Source organism: Lissotriton vulgaris, chromosome 6, assembly GCF_964263255.1.
Source record: "Lissotriton vulgaris chromosome 6, aLisVul1.2, whole genome shotgun sequence".
NCBI lineage: Eukaryota > Metazoa > Chordata > Amphibia > Caudata > Salamandridae > Lissotriton > Lissotriton vulgaris.
The window spans coordinates 499,949,914-499,973,138 of NC_141694.1; the positions used below are offsets into that span (position 1 = coordinate 499,949,914).

Sequence of the window (23,225 nt, forward strand, 5' to 3'; positions counted from 1 at the left end):
GACCCCAAACAAAAATAAAACTGCTTCCACACCTGTTTCTATCCACAGAATCTTAATTTATTTTTTCTGATGCCGACACCTTCCTGTTCGAGCTTCCTCTTGCCCGAAATCAATGCTTTGATTATAATAGGGAAATTCCTTTATAGAACCAATCTACTTTATATGTTGTGCTCTGTATGTAGTTATATTATGCATCTTCTTCATAATATACAAATTCAGACTATATATTTATATGGATTTTCCTGCTAATAAAACCTTCATGGTTTGGATTCCATCCTCTCTGTTGTTTTTGTGGAGCCGCATTGGTTTTACAGTAAGTAAAATGCTTTGCCAATGTTAGATCCTTTCATATGCTTTCAGTCTACAATCAAAGGTCCATAAGTCGATTGGAGGATTTTGTACGACGACCACACTAAATATTTAGGTACAGAGAAATACACTGTCATTGTTATAAGTATTGCTCTTCTCAGACAACAGGAAGACCTGCTGGAACTGTCCTCACCCAGGGAAAGTTAAAACAAAGTGGCCTGTTATGTGAAGCATAACCATGCGCTTGGCTTTATAATGACTTCAGTGGAGGAGTGATGGGGTCATACCGGCAAAGGAATAGGAGAGTGTATTTCTGATTATCACTTAACATATGGCGCACCCTAAGACGTTACAAATATACAGGGTCCCAACAGCCAAATATAATCTAGCCATCTGTTGATAAGTGCAGAATCAATTTGAACACCTCTCATGGGACTTATGATCCAGGTCTCCTGCACAGGAAAACACAATGGCTCAGTTAGTTTGAGAAAAGGAGGAGCAACGTGGCTACAGACATTTGACCCTATAGCAGCTATCTTTAAAGCCTCCAAAGAGAAAATTAAAACAGGACCGTGGGATCCTTAAACACAAAAATAAACTACTATTTTGTAAGTCATCGAAGGAAATTAAATAAAGCTTAAGGAGACAAACTCACGGGGAAAAAATGGTGGTAGGGATCCCCTTCACTTATGTCCTGTGGGAAGTCGTGGTGTATATTCTAATTCAAGTTCATTGATGGCTTCAGTACGAAGTGGGAAATTGAAGAGTTGCATTTTATGGGGTAATTATGACAGGCAAGCTAATATTGTCATATATTTTTTTGTTTACGAACTTAGATTCTATTACAGTAATTATTACCTTTGCTATCACTGTTATTTTGTAATAAAGCAGAATCCCTGGGATCTGTATGGACATAGTCTATGGAGTTTCAGGAGGAAGTCCCTTACTGCTCATCATTCATAAAATTAAACAGTAAGCCTTTGTTTATACCTCAGATCTGTTTTACCAACATTTGAAACAAATGACTTTGCTTAGTGTTAGTATGAATTCTCTAAATATCTCGTTATGCAATTGAAACGTTGGCATATTTTACAGCTGTGAGGAATTGCGGGGAATTCGGAATAAACAGATGTACACACAAAATACACAATGTTAGCACAAGTCCTCATTTTTAAGTCTCACTAGAGAAAGATTTTTGTTTATCAGACACAAGGCATATGATAGAGAAAGGGACAACATGTTAGCCTCCTTTAGCTATCATTGCTATAAGAGTCATTAACCTACTGCTCAGTCCACATTCATCAGCAATTGGTTGATATGAGTCACTTACGATGTGCATAGTTACGTCATTTACTAACATTCACACATTTCATTGGTGGAGCAGACAGACGAAGCTTCAGAGGGATGGGAGTCATTTTTAGGTCTCGCTCGAGTCAGCCTGCATGCGCTGTCCTTGCGAGAAATTTAGTAGCTGTTTTGAAAAGTGCTACTCAGGCCGGCCACCAGCTTCCTAGAACACGCACAGGCACGCGCGAAGTGCACAGCACTTTTTCACGTCGGCCGCGGCCAAGAGCAACACTCAAGTCACCACTCGCGTTTTTTTATTTTTTTTATTTTGCGCACGCCACACAACTCCCGTCCGGGTCGCGCGGCCAATGCTTGTTACAGCTTATGGTCTCTCGTGTTGACGTATGTTTGTTTGGACTGCATGGCTTGATCATTTGCTGCGCCCAAGAGCCCGTATTGACGCAGCTCGCAAACAACAACTACAGTACAATAACAAGTCGCTTAAATGTTTGTGAACTTGGCTAGTGTCCTGCATTTTGTAACCTGTCCTGGACACCCCAATAAAAAAATACTCGGAAAATAATAACAAGCGCTGATTGGTCTATTTGTGTCACCATCTCATTCCAGCATTTCCTTTCTATTAACCTTATCATGTAGCTATCCACATTTCTCTGAAGAGCCCTTTTATGAGCACAGAACAAACCCCAGCTTGATTAATGGCCACGTGTAGCCAGGAAGCTCTGCTGACTTTTTGTCGTCATGACCGCACACCACTTTGCGTCCGCCGAGAGGGTGGAAGGGAGCCGATCCCTAGACATGCATCTTCCAACAAACAGGTTTACGTCACACGAGTAAAGATACCTGCCCGAAAACTATTTAAAACAGCAGCTTTATTTCAAAGCTCTTTATTAGTTTATTTGTGCTTAACTCGTGTAAACAGGGATAATGCACTGATTTCCACTTAAACCTAATATATTAAATCCTTTTACAAGAACCACTGTGAGGTAAACAAGCTCCGGGAGCGGTAGAGGAGTGACGCTTCTCAGGACAACTCCACTACCCCCTTCCCTGACCCCCTTTCCCCCAACCGGTCGAAGTCCCCTGCCTCGGTCACCACTCTGCGCGAGACTCCATCTCTTGAGCAGCTGGAATTGGAGCGGTTGATTCTGTTCCCAAGAACAGTTGTTCATTTTACGTTTGCATCCATGCAATATGTAAGATGGCCAGCGTATTAAAAAAAACACACATTTTGCTATACTGGAAGGACCAAGTGCGGCTAGCTGTATTTTTTTTTATTAAACTCACAGGAATATTTTGTGCCATGGCAACTAACCCTATCTGTTTTATTAATCATTTAAATATTATTTAGACAGCTGAGCTCTCGAGCGATGTATTCATGTGGTTTGCTCTTCTAGGTTTAGATTTCAAAAGGTACAAAAATAACAGTTTGACTGCATTTCCCAATTTCTTTACAGACGGTAAATAACTGGGCCAGATGGCAACCCTAGTAACCTGAATGCATTCTTACTGAGGTATACAGGGGCAGTCCTAGAACTTTTGTTGCCCTGGGTGAAAATTCCCAAGTAAATGTATCTTAAAAGGAAGGCCTGTTATAAACAAAGACTAAATAGACTGCTCGAAATGGCAAACATATTTATGTGACTGACATTTATATTTCGAACCGGTGAGAAAGTGAATTTTTAATTGGGGTAAATGGTAGCCCCACACCTAAAAGGACAAGGCACCATACACGACTTATAAAGTCAAAGAAATCAGCCATTCAATCATTCACACCTGTCGCCTCCGTATCTCATTCAATCATACCCAATCATACCCCAAATGCAGCCAAAACCCAGTGCCACAACCATATAGAATTGGTAAGAGCTTTAATATTGCATCTACCAAAAATACATCACAGTTAAACATTCCTATAACTACTTCATTAGATCATACATAACCCGAAAGCACTAACAGTTTTTATGTAGCATCAATATAAAACCCCACAATATACAGTGCGTTTAAAAACAAACACAATGAAAAACAAGCATTGCCATAGCCAACAGGTCCCACTTTTGGGACCTTATAAGCGTTTAGTTATGCAGCACAATATCCTTAGTGCAACAACATAAACTGTTGCATGGCTAAACACTTATAAGGTCCCAAAGGCGAGACCTATTGGCTATGCCAATGCTTGTTTAAGTTTTGGCTTCCACTGTAATGCAGGTATATTGAATAAACTATGGAGCACAATCCTCCATATTCCGCAATGGTCTTGTGAATAGCAGACGGAGTGTCCATAAAAAGCATGAAATGTGGAGTTGCTGTTGCAAAAACAGATGCTACAAGGTAATGATGGAATCAGATGGGCATTAACATAGACTCCAGGTACGACTGGTCCTTGAGATAACTTTTTCCACTTTTCCCGTCCACTTGCCTGCGTCCCATTCTTCCACATGTCTCATGCTACCAACTGCGTGCCCACCTCCCACCTAATAGCATGGACCCCAATTACCCAGCTTCCATCGCAGCCTCCCTGTACCCATCACCATTATGCTGTGAACAGCATCAGTGTAGAACAGTTTTGAAAAGCTACAGCCATGAAAGATTACGTGTCCTAGATCACACCATGCATGTGCCAGGTTTCAAACAGAACATTGTCCACCAGGTCAGGCATTCCGGAAAGGTGTTTATCGTCACTTTAAAGCCCATGTCGCAGTCTGAAGTACTCACTTGTTAGCGCCAGATCAAGGGAATCAACCCTGTACATCGCAGGGCTGGGTCGATCCCTTCCTCATAATATGCGATTATAAAATTACCTTAGAACACTGTAAACTGTTAAATAAGTATACTGGTATGTGTGGTCCCTTCATGCATTCTCACCGTCCTCCGTCCAGCAAGCATCCATCTATGCACTCATTCACACTCACTCATTCATCTACGCAGTCAATCCCTTTACCAGCCACTACCATTCTTGCTTTCACCCACTCACCAAGCCTTATACACAAACTCCACGATCGAGAAAAACACGTTTACCTATAAAACAGTGTGACTTATTTTCTTTTAGTCTGTTTGCTTCGCTGCAAATTTGCATAGTGTAATGTGTAAACATTTTATACCCTTCCTTTTAGTTAACAATATTTTGTGTCAGGTGGCTTCAAAACCCCTCAGTGCTACAAAAAAGATTCATAAAAAGTCCGAGAATTCAACCTGATGTTGGTTAAAAAGTTAGAAGTAGTTGACTTGGTCAATATAGCAGCTGTGTCTGCACAAGAATACGGCATGGTATATGATAGACGGCCATCTTACCGGTCATAAACAGCCCTTCACCACGCAGGACAGTGTCATTGTTGTGCGTTATTTCCGCAGTCACTCGGATCTCAGACTGATTACCCGCAAGCAATGAAATTCCGAGGGTTATATTTCGGCCAGGACGAATTTCTGCAGGCGTCGTGATAAAGTACGTCGGCCTAAAAAGTAAAATATTAGACACAAATCAGTAAGTCAAGACTTGTAGATAAGCAGAGCAGCTAAGATTATCAGTGAATCCCCATTTCATATATAGAATGTATTTTAACTCTCACTCTGTTGCCTGTGAGAATTCACAAACAACCAGGTCAGCTCATGCAAGTTTGCATTTCTCTATCTTTTCAACATCCTTTTTCATTCTTTTCATGGCAGAGGTGTGCACCTCCTATCCTTTCAGTTTCTATCATGTGTATTCTTGCGTGAAGTACATATGCAGAAAACTCATAAAAAGTTACACAAATTGAAGGCAGCATTAGATGCTCATAGCTAATGTATGGGGAAATGCCGATGCTTTGCCTAGTGATTTCACATTTTGCCTATTTTGCTGAATTCAATTAGCAGAATTTATATAACCACATTTAAATGTCTGCCTCTTGAAACGAGAAATTTCTGCTTAGCTTACTCAACAGCAAGAGTTTATATTGCTGTATTTGTTTTAAGGTTATTTGCTTACTTTCTCATGGGTTCAGAATCCTACACCTCGGTCACTCCTATGTTTCAGTTTCATCACTTGATTTCCAATTAAGTACTGTATATAAGAAAGTCTATTATTTGTGTCTGTTTGTGCAACTTATGCTCATTGGCGATCCACTTGTTGCCCATTTCCGTGACCAGGGCCGGACTGGGAACCAAAACCGGCCCTGGCAAAGTGCTCGGCCGGGCCCCCCTCCCCTCCACCCGGGGGGAGGGGGGGCCGGCCGCGCTCTTTGCCAGGGCCGGTTTTCGGCCGATTTTGTTACAGGGCCGTTTTTGCAGCTATGCTGCAAAAACGGCCCTGTAACAAAAACGGCCCCCAGGGGCCCCAAACCGGCCCCCATCCGTGCGGCCCACCGGGGAATTTCCCGGTGCCCGCAACGGCCAGTCCGGGCCTGTCCGTGACTGACGGACCTGTTTCTTTTGTACAATAATTGAAAAGAATAACTTCTAGTTGGCATGTGGGCAGATTTATCTAAACAAACCGGACGCACGGACAGGGAAACAGTGGCAGAAAAGTTACAACTAGAGAAAGACCCTGCTAAAGGGACTCCTGCCCAGGTGGTATCCCGCTAGTATGGACAAAGCATGTGCAGCCCAGGTCCATAGAGCAGCCAGTTACACTCATTACGATGGCAAAAGAATACTCTCTGGTTTAAACTTAGATTTATTTTTTAGACCACTAGTACTGTTCTGTTGGATACTATCCCGCTCTAGAAAGAAAGCCTTTAGTCTTGTCTTACTTTTCTCAAAAAAACCTAGCACCTCTGTTTTTTTATCAATCGGGTCTTGTAACCTAGCTGGAACAAAGGTCAGTCCTTTAGCCAAAATAGATAGTTCATCTTTAGTGGGGGTGTAGTTAGACAAGTTATAAATGGGAATAGTTTCTATTTGTCTTTGAGGGTTTTCACCTTGATTTACTGTCTGTAGGTCTTCTTTCGTGTGCGGAAGGGTTCTGCCTCTTGATTTTGGTATTGTTCCGTTTGTTGGTATAGGCCCTGTGGTGGAAACAGTCCCTCCGGGTAATTGTACCCTCTCCATCTTGGCCGCCCACCCCATGGTCTGAACCTTCCTCTGTGGGTATGGATAATATCCACTATTTTATAGTGCAGCCCAGGTCCATAGAGCAGCCAGTTACACTCATTACGATGGTGGGAAGAAGTCCAAAAGCACATGCTGGGGGGAAAGGGATAACACATGACTTCTCCTACTACCTAGCCATACCTTCTCCTTTTTTTTCTTTTCTTTTTCCCTGTTTATTCTGCGCCTGTATCACCGGTTTTATTGGTTGTGAGGGGTGGGGGCTGGGCGGGGGGATCTTGATTAATTAATCTTTATGTGACTTGACATTGTTTTGTGGAATACATTTTTTTTAAAAAATATAAAAAATGAAATTCGGTCAGTTGAGAACTACCTCCATTCCAAATCATGAAAATATCATCTATATAGCGACATGAAAACTCCACGTGAAGTTTAAATGGGTTGGTGTCGCTATATATCCACTTCAGTTCAAATTGTGACATAACCAGGTTGGCTATTTCTGGTGAAAAAACTACACCCCATTGCCACTCCAGATATTTTGAGGAATAGATTGTTTTTAAAGTTAAAGAAATTATTCTTAAGACACAATTTGGAAAGGGCTAGAATAAACCTTGTGGGAACTTGGTGTGGGCGATCTCTTGAATCTAGGACATGTTCCATTACTCCTAGTGCCTCATCCTGAGGTATGTTGGTCTATAATGATTCGATATCAAAAGGTGGTGAGTAGTTGTTTCTCTGGGTTGTATACTAAGCCCTCCACCTTTGATATCAAATCCATCGTGTCACGGACAAATGCCGGTGTTTTCTTGACTAAAGGAAGCAAAAAGATGTCTACGTATTGTGCTAGTGGCTCTAAGATCGAGCCACAGGAAGCCACAATTGGTCTTCCTGGTGGGTTGGTAAGAGACTTATGTACTTTTGGAAGTACATAGATGTTGGGGATTTTATTTTTGTCACTATTCAAAGAATCAAGTTCATTTTTACATAACCATCCAGCATCTAGTCCTTCCTGGGTGATCGTTAAAATCTGTACTTTAAGTCTAGGAGTTTGATCGTTTTCTAATGGTCTATAATGTTGTAAATTGGACAGTTGATTGTTGACTTCTAAATCATATCTTGAAGTATCCCACAGGACAATTCCCCCTCTTTTGTCTGCCGGCTTTACTGTTATCGCTGGATTGTCAGAAAGATTTTTTAACGCTGTCATCACTGTTTTACTACAATTAGCAATAAATAAACATCATTTACTTTGTAGTTCATCTAGTTCTCGTAACACGTGGTTTTCAAAAATTTGTTCCTCCGGTGGCAAAAGAATACTCACTGGTTTAAACTTAGATTTATTTTTTAGACCACTAGTACTGTTCTGTTGGATACTATCCCGCTCTAGAAAGAAAGCCTTTAGTCTTGTCTTACTTTTCTCAAAAAAACCTAGCACCTCTGTTTTTTTATCAATCGGGTCTTGTAACCTAGCTGGAACAAAGGTCAGTCCTTTAGCCAAAATAGATAGTTCATCTTTAGTGGGGGTGTAGTTAGACAAGTTATAAATGGGAATAGTTTCTATTTGTCTTTGAGGGTTTTCACCTTGATTTACTGTCTGTAGGTCTTCTTTCGTGTGCGGAAGGGTTCTGCCTCTTGATTTTGGTATTGTTCCGTTTGTTGGTATAGGCCCTGTGGTGGAAACAGTCCCTCCGGGTAATTGTACCCTCTCCATCTTGGCCGCCCACCCCATGGTCTGAACCTTCCTCTGTGGGTATGGATAATATCCACTATTTTATCCCTGACTTGAATCTGAAGATGTATCGGAGAACGTAATGAATTGGTTCCTAGATCTTCCCCAAAATTGTAAATTTAATGAATTAGGATTGTTATTTACAAAAAAGTTGCCTTTCAAAAAGGGATAAACCTCGTCCAATTTAAAGTTTTTGATGTCTCTAGCAACTTTAGTAATTTTTAAGTTGGTATTGTGGATTGCGAAATCCGCAATCGTTTTTTCTGCTGCTTCTAACAATTTTTTAGAATCTTTAATTGTAGTATCTCCAAGAATTTCTTGTTCCAATTTTTCTATTTCTCTTAGTTCTTCTTCATTCAATCGTAGCGCTGTCTCAACAGAGAGGGCCATCCAATCGATGGAGCATTTTGTACTGACTCCCCCAAATCGATTTAAATATGTTTTATTGGTTATGAAGATCACCGGAATTTTTTTGACCTGTAGGCCAACCGGACTCGTATTATTTTTTAGGTGTTCTGAAAGTACTTGAGCATGCATCTGTGTTCTGATGTTCTTCTTTTTAAGCTGTTTTAATTTCTCTATTGTATCTACATTGGTAGCCTGGGCTACTACCTTATCCCCACTAAGCAGTGATGGGGTTTTGGATAGTAGTGCACTTATCTCTTCTTCGCTATAAGTAACCGAAATAGGTTCTGACATTTCTATTAAGTGATATGATTTCTCCAATTTGCTGTTGTATGTATTCACAATAGTATCCATATATAGTAAAAGACAACACTTGGGTTTTTCAAAAAAAGTGGATAGCTATGCAGGAACAAAGTAAGACCAATCTTTAGATCCCAAAGGCGGATCTTCCAAATTATTAATAACCAAATAAACCCTCACACTTAACCAAGTGTAATGAAATTATCAATATAAACAGGGGGAACCCAATAACCCAAAGGCATCTGGGAATAAAGCAAAAAGTAGGAACAATGATGCCCACGGTGCAGTTTTTATGTATATATTAATTGTAGGACAGATACCACTAATTATCTTCCCTTGATACAATATGTTATCTTCTGAATTAAATCAATTTTGAATTCTGAATAAACTTCATTCCTATACATGCATGTCCATCAAATTAATAACTCAGAAAAAGTATTGATTTGTATATTATATTTATCTTTCTCTTTTTTCTCTTATTTTTGAAAACACATATATAAATATATATATATATATATATATATATATATATATATATATATATATATATACACAAACAATTAACAAATATATATACACATATATACAATATTTATACAAAATCACAAATTACAAACATAGAAAAAATTCAAACATAAATCTAGAACCTTACTTCTAGTTCAAATGCCCACAATCAATTCAAGTAAGGGATGTTAACCTAAGATTATGTCAATACATTCCCTGTACTTAGGTCACCAACAAAAAGTATAATGGAGCTTATGAAGGTCTTATAATTTCTCCCTCCATTTGTATCCAGCTCCTTTCCTGTAATTTCATATGTTTAATATCAATTATCTTATGTTGATGCCGTAAACAAGCAGTCGACGCGTTTCAGCCTCTCTTTTATTCCAGGCCTCTTCAGGACTTAGGGCAATTCAAACAAATACTTCCTAAGGAATCAAATATACCTAATTAATTGTACTGCCATTATTTAAATAACTATACAAACACATACAACACAACCAGAGACACAAATATATACAGCAATAGAAGTAGTGTATAGGACCTCGAGGTGTATGGCAACGAGATTTTTTTATCATCAATTCTAACACCCATTTTGCCAAAAACTAATTAACTAAAGAAATGGTAAATATGTAATAAAAGAAGCGAGTGTCATCCATTATCACCTCTCTTCCGGCCGTTTAAACCAAAGGCCCTACTCAAGATCCCGTGGCTACGGCCGAGGGTACCAGCAATACAACATGCCACAAGTCTACCCCCAAAGAGGGAGAGGTCACCTCAGAAGAGGATTTAGATCCCACGGAAGTTCTAACTCTAAGATCGCTACAAGTGAGTACTCTTTCCCACTCATCTTCCCCTTCTTTCCCTCAAAAAGTGGGTGGCAGACTCAAACATTTTATTCACAATTGGAGACAGATCACCCAAGACCCTTGGGTTCTGGATACCGTCAAGGGGTTTATGATAAATTTCACTCATACACCTATTCAAATCTCTTTTCCGAGAGACTTACCTCTCTCCCAAGATCACCAAAAATTTGCAGAGGAGGAGATGTCCTCCATGCTTCAGAAAGGACACTCTTTCTTGTGGAAAAAAAGGACAAGGGCTGGAGAACTGTCATAAACTTGAAGTGAACTAAACAAGTATTTGGTCTACATGCACTTCAAGATGGAGGGTATCCACCTCCTGAGGGATCTCTTTCTGTCCTGTGGTACGGAGATTGAATAACTTTCAATCAGGAAGCTCAATCGGAACTAACCTGGTGGCTCGAAAACCTATATGCATGGAAAGCAACCTTTGGGTCAAAACCAGAAGTTGTTTTAGAATCAGACGGGAGCCTTTATGGCTGGGGAAATTGCCTTCTCAATCAAAACACTGGTGGTATTTGGTCGCAAGAGGAATCCTCTCACCACATAAAGTATTTAGAACTAACAGCTGGACTTCACACCTTGATGAGCTTCAAACATTCTCTCCAAGACAGGTCTGTTATCCTAAAGATGGGCAACATGTCTGCGGTAGCCTATATAAATCGTCCGGGTAGCACCGAATCTGCGGACCTCTCGAATTTAGCCAAGAAACTTTGGATGTTCTGTCTGGAACAGAAGAACGTTCTCAAAGCAGAATACCTCCCAGAGAAATCTAACATCTCTGAGGACTGGAACTCCAGATTCTTGTTAGATCACAGCGACTGGAAACTCAATTCTCCCATTTTCAATATCCTGAACAAGATTTGTGGTCCCCTAGAAATAGACGTATTTACGAGCAGATTAACTTCTCAATTGAAGAAATACTTCAGTTGGATGCCCGACCCAGGTGCTCTAACAGTCAATGCCTTTCTTCAGTCTTGGAAAGGAGTCAACGAGTAAGCTTTCCCTCCCTTTGCCATGATTCAGAGAGTTCTTCAGAAAGTGAGACAGGATCAGTGCGTCCTTGTCCTGATATCTCCCTTTTGGTCATCTCAGGCAAGGTTCCTCACCACTCTGGATCTAGCTTGCAACCCCCCCTTTTTAATTCCTACCCTGGACAATCTTCTAAGAGACGTAGACGGAGAATTTCACCCCTTAATTAGGAGCGGGAATTTAACCCTTCTTGCCTGGAGAGTGTCAGGAGATCCAATGAAATCTCAGGCCTTTCGGCAATGGTTGCAACTCTCCTCGGAGAGTCTTGGGCCCCAGGCACTCACTACAGATATAACAACATATGGAGAACCTGGGTACTTTGGTGCCTGGAAAGGAACCTGGATTCCTTGGAAGCACCTATTGTCGATATAGTTAACTTCCTTGTCGAACAATTTGAAAGAGGTCTCAGCTATAGAACCATCAATTGCTATAGATTGGCTATCTCTGCTGGCCATGTCCTTGTCAATGGTAAAATGGTAGGTAAAAATGTCATAGTCTGCAAAGTGATGAAAAGCATTCATTTAAAACGGCCTCCTAAACGTAAATATGAAAGTCTCTGGAATGTCAAGCTAATCCTTGATCTTTTCAGTAACTGGCCTGGTAATACTCTCCTTAATAGAAAAAAACCTTTCAATTAAGTTGGCTACTCTATTACGTCTAATTTCATGCTTAAGGGTCTCTGATGTCAAAGACGTGGAGATTACCAATAGATCCTATAACATGTTTGGTGTCAAGTTTGACATTTATAGAAGAACAAAGACTATGGCATAGATTCATGAAGGTAAAATCTGCTCGCAAAGGGGCAGAGTCTCAGAATCTGTCCTTTTGCGACCAGTATTTTTGCATTTGGGATGCATCAGCCCAAATGCAAAAATCGCAAATTAAGAATTCGCTAAATTGCGATTACTTGCATTTAAGGAATCTCAAATTGAGATTCCTTAAATGCAATGCATCAAAGTTAGAAAATTAGCAATTTCGCTAATAGGAGTAGCAAATTACCATGAAGTTCAACTTCATGGTAATTTGCAAAAACTTTGAAAAATGCACTGTTGTGCATTTTTCAAAGTTTCATTTTGCACACACACATGCCCTAAGAGCATGTGTGTGCGCAACATATGTGCACAGATCAATTTCAGGGGTGCAACAGGGTGTCCTTTGGACACCCCTGCACCCTTGAAATCGCATTCTCAATTTGCGATTCGCGAATTGCGATTCGCAAATTGAGAATGTCTTCCCATTCATTCCTTTGGGCCTCTATGCCCATAGGAATGAATGGGGAGGTATTCCTTAATTGCGACTCGCAATTTGCGAGTAGCAATTAAGGAATTTTAAGAAATTGCTATTTTTTGAGCGAGTTCTTCTTGCATACATAGCATTTTGCTATTCCTTATTAGCGATTCCTTATTTTTCGCTAATAGGGAATCGCAAAAAAGATGCTTGATGCATCTGGGGTATGTCTGATTCAATCTTTTATCCACGCTTTGATTTATGGCCAAAACTTTGCGTAGTGGACTGCATGAGAGAGTTCAATTGCAGAATGTTTGTTCTTCACCCCCAAGGCGTGAACCAATTACTTATATCCTTTGTTAAACCATACAAAGGCATAACATCGACCTCTATTGCTAGATGGGTTAAAACTGTTATGAGTTTAGCAGATATTGATGTAAAGAAATGTCAAGCTCACTCCCTTAGAGGTGCTATGGCCAGTAAATCTCTCTGGCCTGTAGGTAAGCTGGATGACATTTTCAAAGCTGCTGATTGGTCTAATGCTAGTACATTTGCACATCACTACTGTAACTTATGTCTGATGTGTAGTTTTACAAGGCTACCAACAAGCATAATGTAGCCTCCGTTCTTGCGAAGAAATTGTGATTCTCCTATTACCATGACCAGAGAATCTGGTTTTCATTAAAGACACGGAGTCTGACTTTATCCCAACCATCCCGCCCCTTGCTTGGTGGTCTTACAGTTAATAACAGTGTTTAAATGTTCTTTTGAATAACTGTGTTTAATTGTTCTTTATTTTAACAGTATTAGCTTTATCTCTTCCTCTCCTATAAACGTATTAAATTTTATAGTATTTGTTACTTTCTGGAGGTATTTACTTCTCTTAACTACGGGACGTCTGACCTTTGGTTTTATCCTCGTTGTTCCTTCTCCTTCATTTGGTTCACCCGAGGATCGTTTACTAGTTTGAAGTTTCAAGTTTTATGAACTTAATCTCTCCTCCACATTTAAAAGAGGCAGATTGTTAATGGATCATGCCTTTTATATGTTGATAATGTTCTGGTCTGGAACCCTTATTATAGTGATGTATGCAGCTGCTTGGACAGCATTAAAAAGAATATGCATAATGTCAGCCTCCGTGTCTTTAATGAAATCCAGATTCTCTGGTCATGGTAATAGGAGAATCACAATTGTTCCACCCACATGAGCAGCCTGTAAATGTAACTCGGACCTGCCACTGCAGTATCTGTGCGCAGGTTGGTACTGCCATGTCGACCTGGCAGGTGCACCCATTTGCCAGGCCCTAACCTTCCCTTACATGTAAGACACCCCTAAGGTAGCCCAATGGGAGGGGTGCAATGTATGTGATAGGTAGGACATGTGCTGAGGTATGTGACATGTCCTCATAGTGAAATACAGTGCATTTCATGTTTCAATATTGAAAGGCATTCAGTCCCTTAGGATAGAATGAGATTTTATTTATATCATGCTATAAATACAACTTCCCATTGGGACATGATAAGAAAATGGAGTTTAGTATGCCTGAACTCAGAATATAAAAATGCGTTCTTTTAGTAAAGAGGATTTTTATATTGTGTGTTTGAAAATACCACTTTTAGAAAGTGGATATTTTGTTGCAGAACCATCCTGTGTACCTCTGCTGGTTTGTGGATTGACTGCCTGGCTTTGGAGTGAGAGGGGCTGGGGATGTGCATTCTCCCAGGCAGCCACTAGGGGGGTTGATGCGTATCCTGCCTTTCCTGAATGAGTCAGGGCTGGCCTGAGTAGACCTGGGCTGCATTTAGAGGTGGAGATTTCCTTGCACCTGAATAGGCCTGTTCTGCCTTACACAATGCTTTCTCCATCTCCTGCCAGGCAGATGCACCAGAGAGGACAAAACTGTATTTGGCTGGGCAAAGAGCTTCTCTGCCACCAGAGAACAAAGGAATGTGTGCCATAAAAAGTGGAGCCCAGACCACTGAACTTTAGATCATTTCTAGAATTCAGGAGGAACCTTTGCCAAGGAGAAGAGCTGGAGAAACTGAAGGAGAAGTACTGCCCCTTTGCTGTGTGCTTTCTGGGGTTGCCCTGCAAGGGCTGTTTCTGCCAAGGAAAGGACAGAGACTCTGCTGTGTGATGTGTCCCCTGCTTGAGGAAGATCTCCAAGGGCTTGAGGTAGAGCTTGTCTCCTGTTCTGAAGTCTCAGGGACACAAAGACTTTACCCCCATCTCTCCTGAACTTCCTTGCTGGGAGTTCTGATCTGCCAAGAGAGGCCAGTTGCTATTCTGGGCCTCCAGAGGTTGTTCCTGCTGTTGGCAGCTGGAAAAGAGATACAATTAAGAGAAGGGCAATGCATTCGCACCCGTTTCCGTTGCATCGCTGCCATGGGGGAAGAAGTTCTACGCATCGTCATCGTGCCGCTGAAGAAACCAACACATCACCTGCCCGCGACTGGAGAAATCGCTGCATGCCACATCAAGTGCACTGATCTATGAAGTGCCTGATCACAGCACTGATTCCAACGCAGGCCCTGCTGTAAGAACCAATGCATCATGGGACCACACCTGGAGAAATCAACACAGAGTCCTAGCCCCTGCCACATTGAGAACCAAAGCATTGCACCAGGGCACCAAGTCTACAAGGACACCGGGGTGCTGTAAGAAACCGACGCATCACCTCCCTGCTCACTAAGAAACTGAGGCATCACCTCTCCTTCAGTAAGGAATTGAAACATCACCTCCCCAGTGTGGGAGGAAGGAACAAACACATCACCTCCCCTGTAGTAAGGAACTGACGCATCACCTTCCCTGCACGTAAGGAACCGACGCTTCACCTTCCCCGTGGCTGTTCTTGTTTATGATTTTGACGCATCCAAGGGAATTTGTGTTGAAAGTGTTGCATCTATAGTTTGCTATGGACAGAACAGTTTTTACCTTCTAAGAAGTTCATTTTGATTACTGTATTTTGGATTTTTGTCATTTTGGTCTAGTTTGGTTTAGATAAAGATGATGTATTTTTCTAAACTGGTGTGGTGTTGATTTCCAGTGTTTTTACTGTATTACTGTACGTGTGCAGAAATGTTTTACACACTTTCTCTGCTCATGCCAAGCTACCAAGGGGGTGAACAGGGGTTATTTTAGAAGTGTATCCCCCTTACCCTGACTAGGAATAAGGGTTCCTACTTTGACAAAGGTGCAAACCATTGCCAACTAGAAACCCCCATTTCTAACATTGGTGGTCAGCGGGAAGGATCGGGTCTTGCATTTGTGCCTTATATACAGTGACTGGTGTGCACTAGTATAATACAGACCATTACACAACCACATACTACTTTTTCCAGCTTCCCTTTGGAATTTGGTTGTTGGATCTCTGGTTAATTTGTTGCCCCTGTGGGGCCCTGGAAAAATGTAAGTTAACTTTTGGTACCTGTACATCTACAAGATGAGGAAACTAAAAGTCATTGGCCAAGAGAGGGGGCTACCTGTGAAGAGGAGATCTGCAAGACAGGATCTTGAGGCAGCCCTGCATAGCTATGAGGTGCTACACTGAGAGGCAGCACTATCAGATGATTCAGAGGAGGAATCTAAGGGGGATGATCCCCAGCCATAATACCAAGAGGGCAGTGGCCCTGAGGAAGAAACATTATGGGAAAGATTGGCTCGTGGGGAGAGGAATCTGATTCATGCTTGTGACCGGAGGCTGAGGCAGCTAGACCGGGAGTTCGGGGAGATAGAGCGAGCCTTAGCTGAATAGGAAATGTGTGTTGCTCAGAAAAGAGCTTGGCTGGGCTGAAGGTGGAGTCCAGCTCAGATGGTAGCAGCAAAAATGTGTTATCTAGTGATGAGGGAGCAGTATACACACCCAGAGATGTATCTCCTGACTTGAAGGAGGGGGTTGACACACACCAGAGAGTTCAGGTTTATGACATAGCTCCAGTGGTGTGCAGTGTCCCCGAAGTGGATTGGGGAACAGGCACAGGGGATCATATTCCCAGTGGTGGGGGGACACTCTACTGACTCTAGATGAGAGGTGCAGGGAGAGGGGTTCCCCCATGGTAGAAGCACCTCTCTAGTTGGGAGAAGGCAGGAGTCCAAGAGAGAGGGGTGAGGGAGGACGCAGACCCCATTGGAAGGACCAGTGTGTCAGGGGTTGCCAGCTCTGAGGTCAGAGCACCCCAGAACTGACCCTGGTGAGGTCACCTCTGGCCTGGGGTATCTCCATGCTCTGTCAGATGGACAGGAGGCTGGAGAGCTGTGCCAGGCAGACTCTTGCATAACTCCAGAGAAGAGGGTTCCCCTTCAGAGGGATTAGTATCTCCCCCAGAAGTCCTGGGTTGCCAGTCACAGGTCCAGCCCAAGGGTACAGACCCTGGGATAGAGGTCCATATTCAAGGGACAACTGCTAACAGTGCCCCTACCGGTTTGTTTTCTGGGGGCACTGCTCCAGGTGGGAGGGTGCAGGGCCCTAGTAGGGTGGGTGGGTGGGTGGGGAGAGGGCAGCCTCACCCCTGACCCCTGCCCAGTCTAAGGGTACAGACGCTAGGCTGGGATCCCAGTTGCAGGATACAACCCCTGAATTGGTGGAAGAATTGGGCAGGACACTTGCCACAGGTGCCCTGACAATTCTGGAAAGTGTACCGTTCCAGGTGGGAGGGTGCATAGCCCCAAGAAGGAGGACCGGGTGTGGGAGAGCCCACCCCAGTCCCCTGTTCAATCTCACGGTACAGATCCTGGGATGGTGGGTCAGTGTCAGTATATCATCCCTGACCTGACAGGAGGGAGAGTGGACAAAGTGTTCCAGGCACCTCGGGCTACTGCCCCCACTCTTTGATGCCACATAGTTTTGAGAGCGTTTTTTTTGCTAGAGGTATGTACACTGTTGGACACCTTACTCACCTGGTCCATCCTTACCACACTTGTACTGATATTCGCATATATCTACAGATAACCCCACAAAGAAATCATTGTAAGGGTGTCGGCTGACACCCCGCCCTCACGGGCTACTGAAGAATCCTTCAGTCCTTCAAAGTCACCAGGTGAGCAGGCCAAACTGGCATTGCCTCCTTTTTTCTACCACATTACACACACCTACTTTTAAAAATCCTCCCTTTTCGATTGCAGGTTGTCCTATATTCCCTTGTTCTGATGAAGACCCAATCCGGTTGCAATTAAGTCTGCACTATATCTTAGGGTCAATACGTCGACGTTGTGTTATCAATCCGTCCACATTAAGTCACAACAGAAAAAAGAATAGTTGTGTTTGTTGAGACTATTAAATTCAAATAATGGACTGATGTCAATTCATGTTTTCATATATTATTATGTCATCCTCCCTTATCACTGTATAGCACGGTCATCACTTGTCACTACCAGTCACTGAATCATTTCACTTTGTTTGTGATTCTATGTCACTGTTGTTTTGGACAGCCTCCTTCTAATTGATTTATTCATGCAAGAAATCTATAATAAGAACATTCTGCTAAAATAAGAACTGTGTTGTGTGTTTTTGCATACTGTATTTTCATTATTGATGATGTGAAATGCGTAAAGAATATCGAATATATTTTAGCATAACATAGAAATTGCCTTGTATCAGACAGAACCACTATTTTTTGTCTAAACTTTAATACCCAGGTTCTAAGGGTCACTGGGTCACCCCATTATAATTAATGGAGTTCTGACTTGCCAAGAGGGGCCCGTTGCTATCCTGGTACTCCATAGGTTGTTCCTGTTTTTTGGGAGCTGGAAAAGAAACACAACTAAGAGAAGCCCGATGCATCTGATCCTGTTTCCAAAGCATCGCCGCCGTATGGGAAGAATTTCCACACAACGTCATTGTGCCACTGAAGAAACTGATGCATCACCTGCCCGCGGCTAGAGAAATCGCTGCACGCCGCATCAAGTGCACTTATCTACGGAGTCCAAGATCACCACACCGATTCTGACACAGGCCCTGGTGTGTGGCTGCAAGAACCAACACATCATGGGACAGCGGCTGCAGAAACCAACACAACACCGTTGCCGCTGTTGCATCAAGAACCAACGCATCACCGATCCCCACGCATCGCACAGGGGCACCAAGTTACAAGGACACCTGGCCGCAATAAGAAACCGATACATCACCTCCCTGCGCAGTAAGAAACCAACGCATCACCACCCCTCCAGTAAGGAATCAACGCATTACCTCCCCTGCGTGGCAGCAAGAAACCAACGCATCACCTCCCCTGGAGTAAGGAACTGACGCATCACCTTCCCTGCATATAAGGAACCAAAGCACCACCTTCCCTGTGGCTGTTTTGTTTGTGATTGTGATTCATCCAAGGTCCTATGTGTTGAAAATCTTGCATCTATAGTCTGCTATGGACAGAACTATTTCTACCTTTTAAAAGTCATATTTTGATTATGGTATTGGAGATTTTTCTTATTTTGGTCTAGTTTGGTTTAGATAAAGATTACTTATTTTTCTAACCTGGCGTGGTGTCCATTTGTAGTGTTTTCAGTGTATTACTGTATGTATACACAAATGCTTTACACTGCCTTTGAGATAAGCCTGCCTGCTTGTGCCAAGCTACCAAGGGTGTGAGCAGGGGTTATAGAAGGGTCCCTACTTGGAAAAAGGTGCAAACCATAAATAACTAGAGACCTCCTTCTAACTAGCACCAGTTGAGTTACACAAGGACACATTCATTTTTAGGTTGAGTCTGGGCAGCACATGCGCTGCTCTGCGAACCATGATGTATTGGAGTATGCACATGAAACCCCGCTCACTCTCCGCTCATATTGGTCATTGATTTGTGTCATTGTTGTTTGGAAATGCTGGCTTCTGATTGGTTATTAGGCTTGTTAGTCCCTCCTTAGTACCGCCTTTTCTTCATTTGTAACCTCCCATGAGGACTGGCCCTTTTAATTCATTTGTTACATGGTACATTTTCTTTAATCTGTAAGCACTATTTTCTTTAATGAGTTTCTCTTACTGCAGGAGGGTCTCTCCTGCGCAGTTATGACCACCAGCTTGTTTATTTAACTCGTACAAAATGGGGAGCTCTTCAGGGGCCATGGAAGACAGAAGGGGGCAACTCAGCTGATGCTTTCAAGCATTGAGTGCAGTAGGTCACACATTTGAGAGAGTTTAAGCTATTGGCATAGGAAATAACAATGCCTTTTATTTATGTTTTTAAAATCAAAACAAAAAAGGCATTGTCATTTACAATGCAAATAGCTCAAACACGCGTAAATGTGAGAACTATTGCATTGCAGATGCTTGTTTTTAAGGCAGGGGGAGATTAAGTGATTTGCCCAAATTCACAGGATGTTGAGCCTCGTTGCAGAGACTCGAGCCCGGTTCCTCAGATTTTAGGTTGACTGCCCTAGCTGTTAGGCCACATCCTATTTCCAATGGCATGTCAGCATTGCACAGGATTCAGAATAAGGCCATTCCTAGGGTGCGTATCACAGTTATCTGGGCATCCCTCAAAAAGTAACATGGGGCCATATTAGATTACTGGGTCAGGAGGGCACTGTAGAAGATGCCCAATTTGGTCATGGAAGGGGATATGCAGCAGAAGTCATACAGGCATCAAAGAGAATATGAACTTCAGGGCATGTGGGTATCTGTAGGTTGCATGCAGTGCCAGGAATGTTAGAATAAATCAGTTCAATAATGCAATCATTCCGTAACCCGAAATGGCCCCATGTTCATAGCAGAGTGTAGGGTATGTGAACAGTGTCTTCTAAACAGCAAATATACACAACTATGAATGTCTGGGAACAAAAAACCAGGAGGAGAAAAGAGGGATACGCAGGGGGACATCTTACATTGAGTCCTTCCGGGGTCACACCAGAAAATGAAAGCAAAGTGTTTCCTATCAGGTCCCTTGTATCTCCAGGGCAGAAAAATATTAATTCCCACAGAATTTTAAGTGGAGTGTGGTTGTATGTTTACTATCTTCCATTACGCCGTCACTTGGGAATCAGGCAGACTCCTCCTGATGTGTGCTGTTTGCGGCTGCTTGAGGGCATGTGGCAGGCTCAAGACCTCGGATGCAGGTGCCTGCAAACTCCAACCCAGTTGCTAAACTACTGCTGGTGAGATGCACCCGCACTCTGGGACCCTGACTTGCCAGCCTGAAATGACCAACAATGTTAAAGGGTAGGCAGTTGTCAAAGTTCCTGCCAGTCCAGGGCTTTCATTCTTTTTTATCATCTAGTGGCCTCTGGAAAATAGCAGCCAGGCAGGAACAGATGTTATTATAGGACTGTTCCACACACACATAAAAACACACACGCACACACATACACACACACACACACACACATATGCAGCACGAGAAATGTTATTACAGAGAAAAAGAGAAAGTCACTGAGTTGCCTTGCGCTTGACACAAGAGGCAGGAATAGGCAAATCGTAGCGTGACCGTCTAATCATGTGAACTGGAGACGCAGGGACAATATCACAAGAAATACGGCAGATTGCAGAACGCTTGAGCTACCAGTGATGAAAAAGCTGCCTCTCTGCTGTGCCTTGTTTCTGTACAGCTAAGGCACTGCTTTAGAAAACATTAGTTGGCCTCTTCTGCTGCTTTCGCACTAGAGTAAATCCCTGCTTTGGCCCTAGGGCACTGGTGAGTGTGCGTTGCCCCTGGGGGCTGGTACGTGCCGTTGCGATCGAAGTGTGCAGCTCCTGGTCTCAGAGTGGCTTTTACTCTAGTACAGCCACGGGGAGATTATGAGGGCTGAACAAACAGGATGTGTTATGCAGTCGAGGTGCACACTGGAAAGCAAAAACTCTAGAACACTGACCTTTGTCAACATCAAGAAAGCAGCCTCACAAAGAATTTCGGTAGATGAAAACGCGTGCTTGGGACTTGGAACTCTGATAAGAGCAATCACACATGGAACAACAGGAAATAATGTGCAACGATAATGGAAATGGAGGAAAAGTAAGTGGCAAGTGTAATGGCTAACAATCCATGTTCCCCATGTCTGTGCTTCTATTTAGAATACAGATTTCTGTGTAACTAAGGTTCTTGGCATCCAGAATGTAGAACCTTGCATCGAGAATGTTTTATGTAAATTGATGTCAGCTGGAGTTGGAGCTGTTTGTGGATGAGGCGAATAAACCTTATCTGAACCACATCGTAACTTGTTCTCTTTTTTTCGTGTGGTAAACACCACATTTAATTGGCGACGATCAACTAACCTCTTCCGCCTCAACACAAAGCCTGATCTCCTGACCCGTCACTCCTCCAGCGGCAGAAAAATGATTTAAGGAAGCGTTGTCTTCCCAGCGGCAGAAGTGCTTCTTTACCCGATTCAACAAACTATGCGGTGCGGAGTATGGCGGGAGGACAAAAAAGAAAAAAGGATTTAATGATTAAATCAATTTGAACGCAGCGCGTGCTCATAACGTTAAAGGAGCACTCGCTCATGCGTAGAAAGAACTCTGACGCATAGCCTGTCATAACGTATGCGTGTCAGTGACTCATTGCATGCGTGTCAGTGACGCGCTACGCTATCCTTTTGTTGACGTCCTCCAGTTCTAACAGAACAAACCAGTTTAAGGATCTAGAATCAGATTCACCACGCCATTTCCTCTCAAGCTTTATGACGTAGACTAATAGGAACAAGCATTGGAAATGCAATAGGTCTCGCATTAGGAAAGTTTGAGCGATTGGTATTGTAAATGACACTTTTTTTTATTTGTGTTGGTTTTAAAAATAGCAAAATTAATAGCTTTGTCAGTTACAATGTCAATAGTTTTACCTTTCGCAAATGTGACACCTATAGCATTTGTAATGCAATGTGTGTTGTATTTACGTGACTTAGATATTACAAATAACAATGGCTTTTAATTTTGTAAATAATTAATACTTAAATAAAAGTTATTGTAATTTATAATGGCAATAGCTTAAACGTTTGTAAATAACTTTTGTGAAGATTATGTTCAGTGTATTTTATTGTGACGAAAATCCAAGAACATTGCATTTGCACCTACACACACACAGAGCCACACACACACATATAGATGTGGTGATGGTGGATCTGGGGGATGTGGTGGTGGTGGATGTGGTGGTGGTGGTGGTGATTGTGGATGTGGTGGTGGTGATTGTGGATGTGGTGGTGATGGTGGTGGATGTGGTGGTGGATGTGTTGCTGGTGATTGTGGATGTGGAGGTGGTGGATGTGGAGGTGGTGGATGTGGAGGTGGTGGATGTGGAGGTGATGGAGGTTGTGGTGGTGGATGTGGTGGTGGTGGATGTGGTGGTGGTGGTGGATGTGGTGGTGGTGGTGGATGTGGTGGTGGTGGTGGTGGATGTGGTGGTGGTGGATGTGGTGGTGGTGGTGGATGTGAAGGTGGTGGGTGTGGAGGTGGTGGGTGTGGAGGTGGTGGGTGTGGAGGTGGTGGATGTGGAGGTGGTGGATGTGGAGGTGGTGGTGGATGTGGTGGTGGTGGTGGTGGAGGTGTTGGATGTGGATGTGGTGGAGGTGGTGGATGTGGTGGTGGATGTGGAGGTGGTGGTGGTGGATGTGGT

The 23,225-nt window shown here is 42.8% G+C and overlaps 1 protein-coding gene across 1 annotated transcript in view; it reads right to left on the reverse strand.

Annotated features, from left to right (window-relative positions):
- LOC147707490 (CD109 antigen-like) overlaps nt 1-23,225 on the reverse strand; it is a 911,073-nt gene that overhangs the window by 806,783 nt on the left and 81,065 nt on the right. The window contains exon 2 of the mRNA XM_086926507.1: nt 4,903-5,063. Coding sequence (XP_086782633.1) covers nt 4,903-5,063 — 161 coding nt within the window. The remainder of the gene's footprint in view (nt 1-4,902; nt 5,064-23,225) is intronic.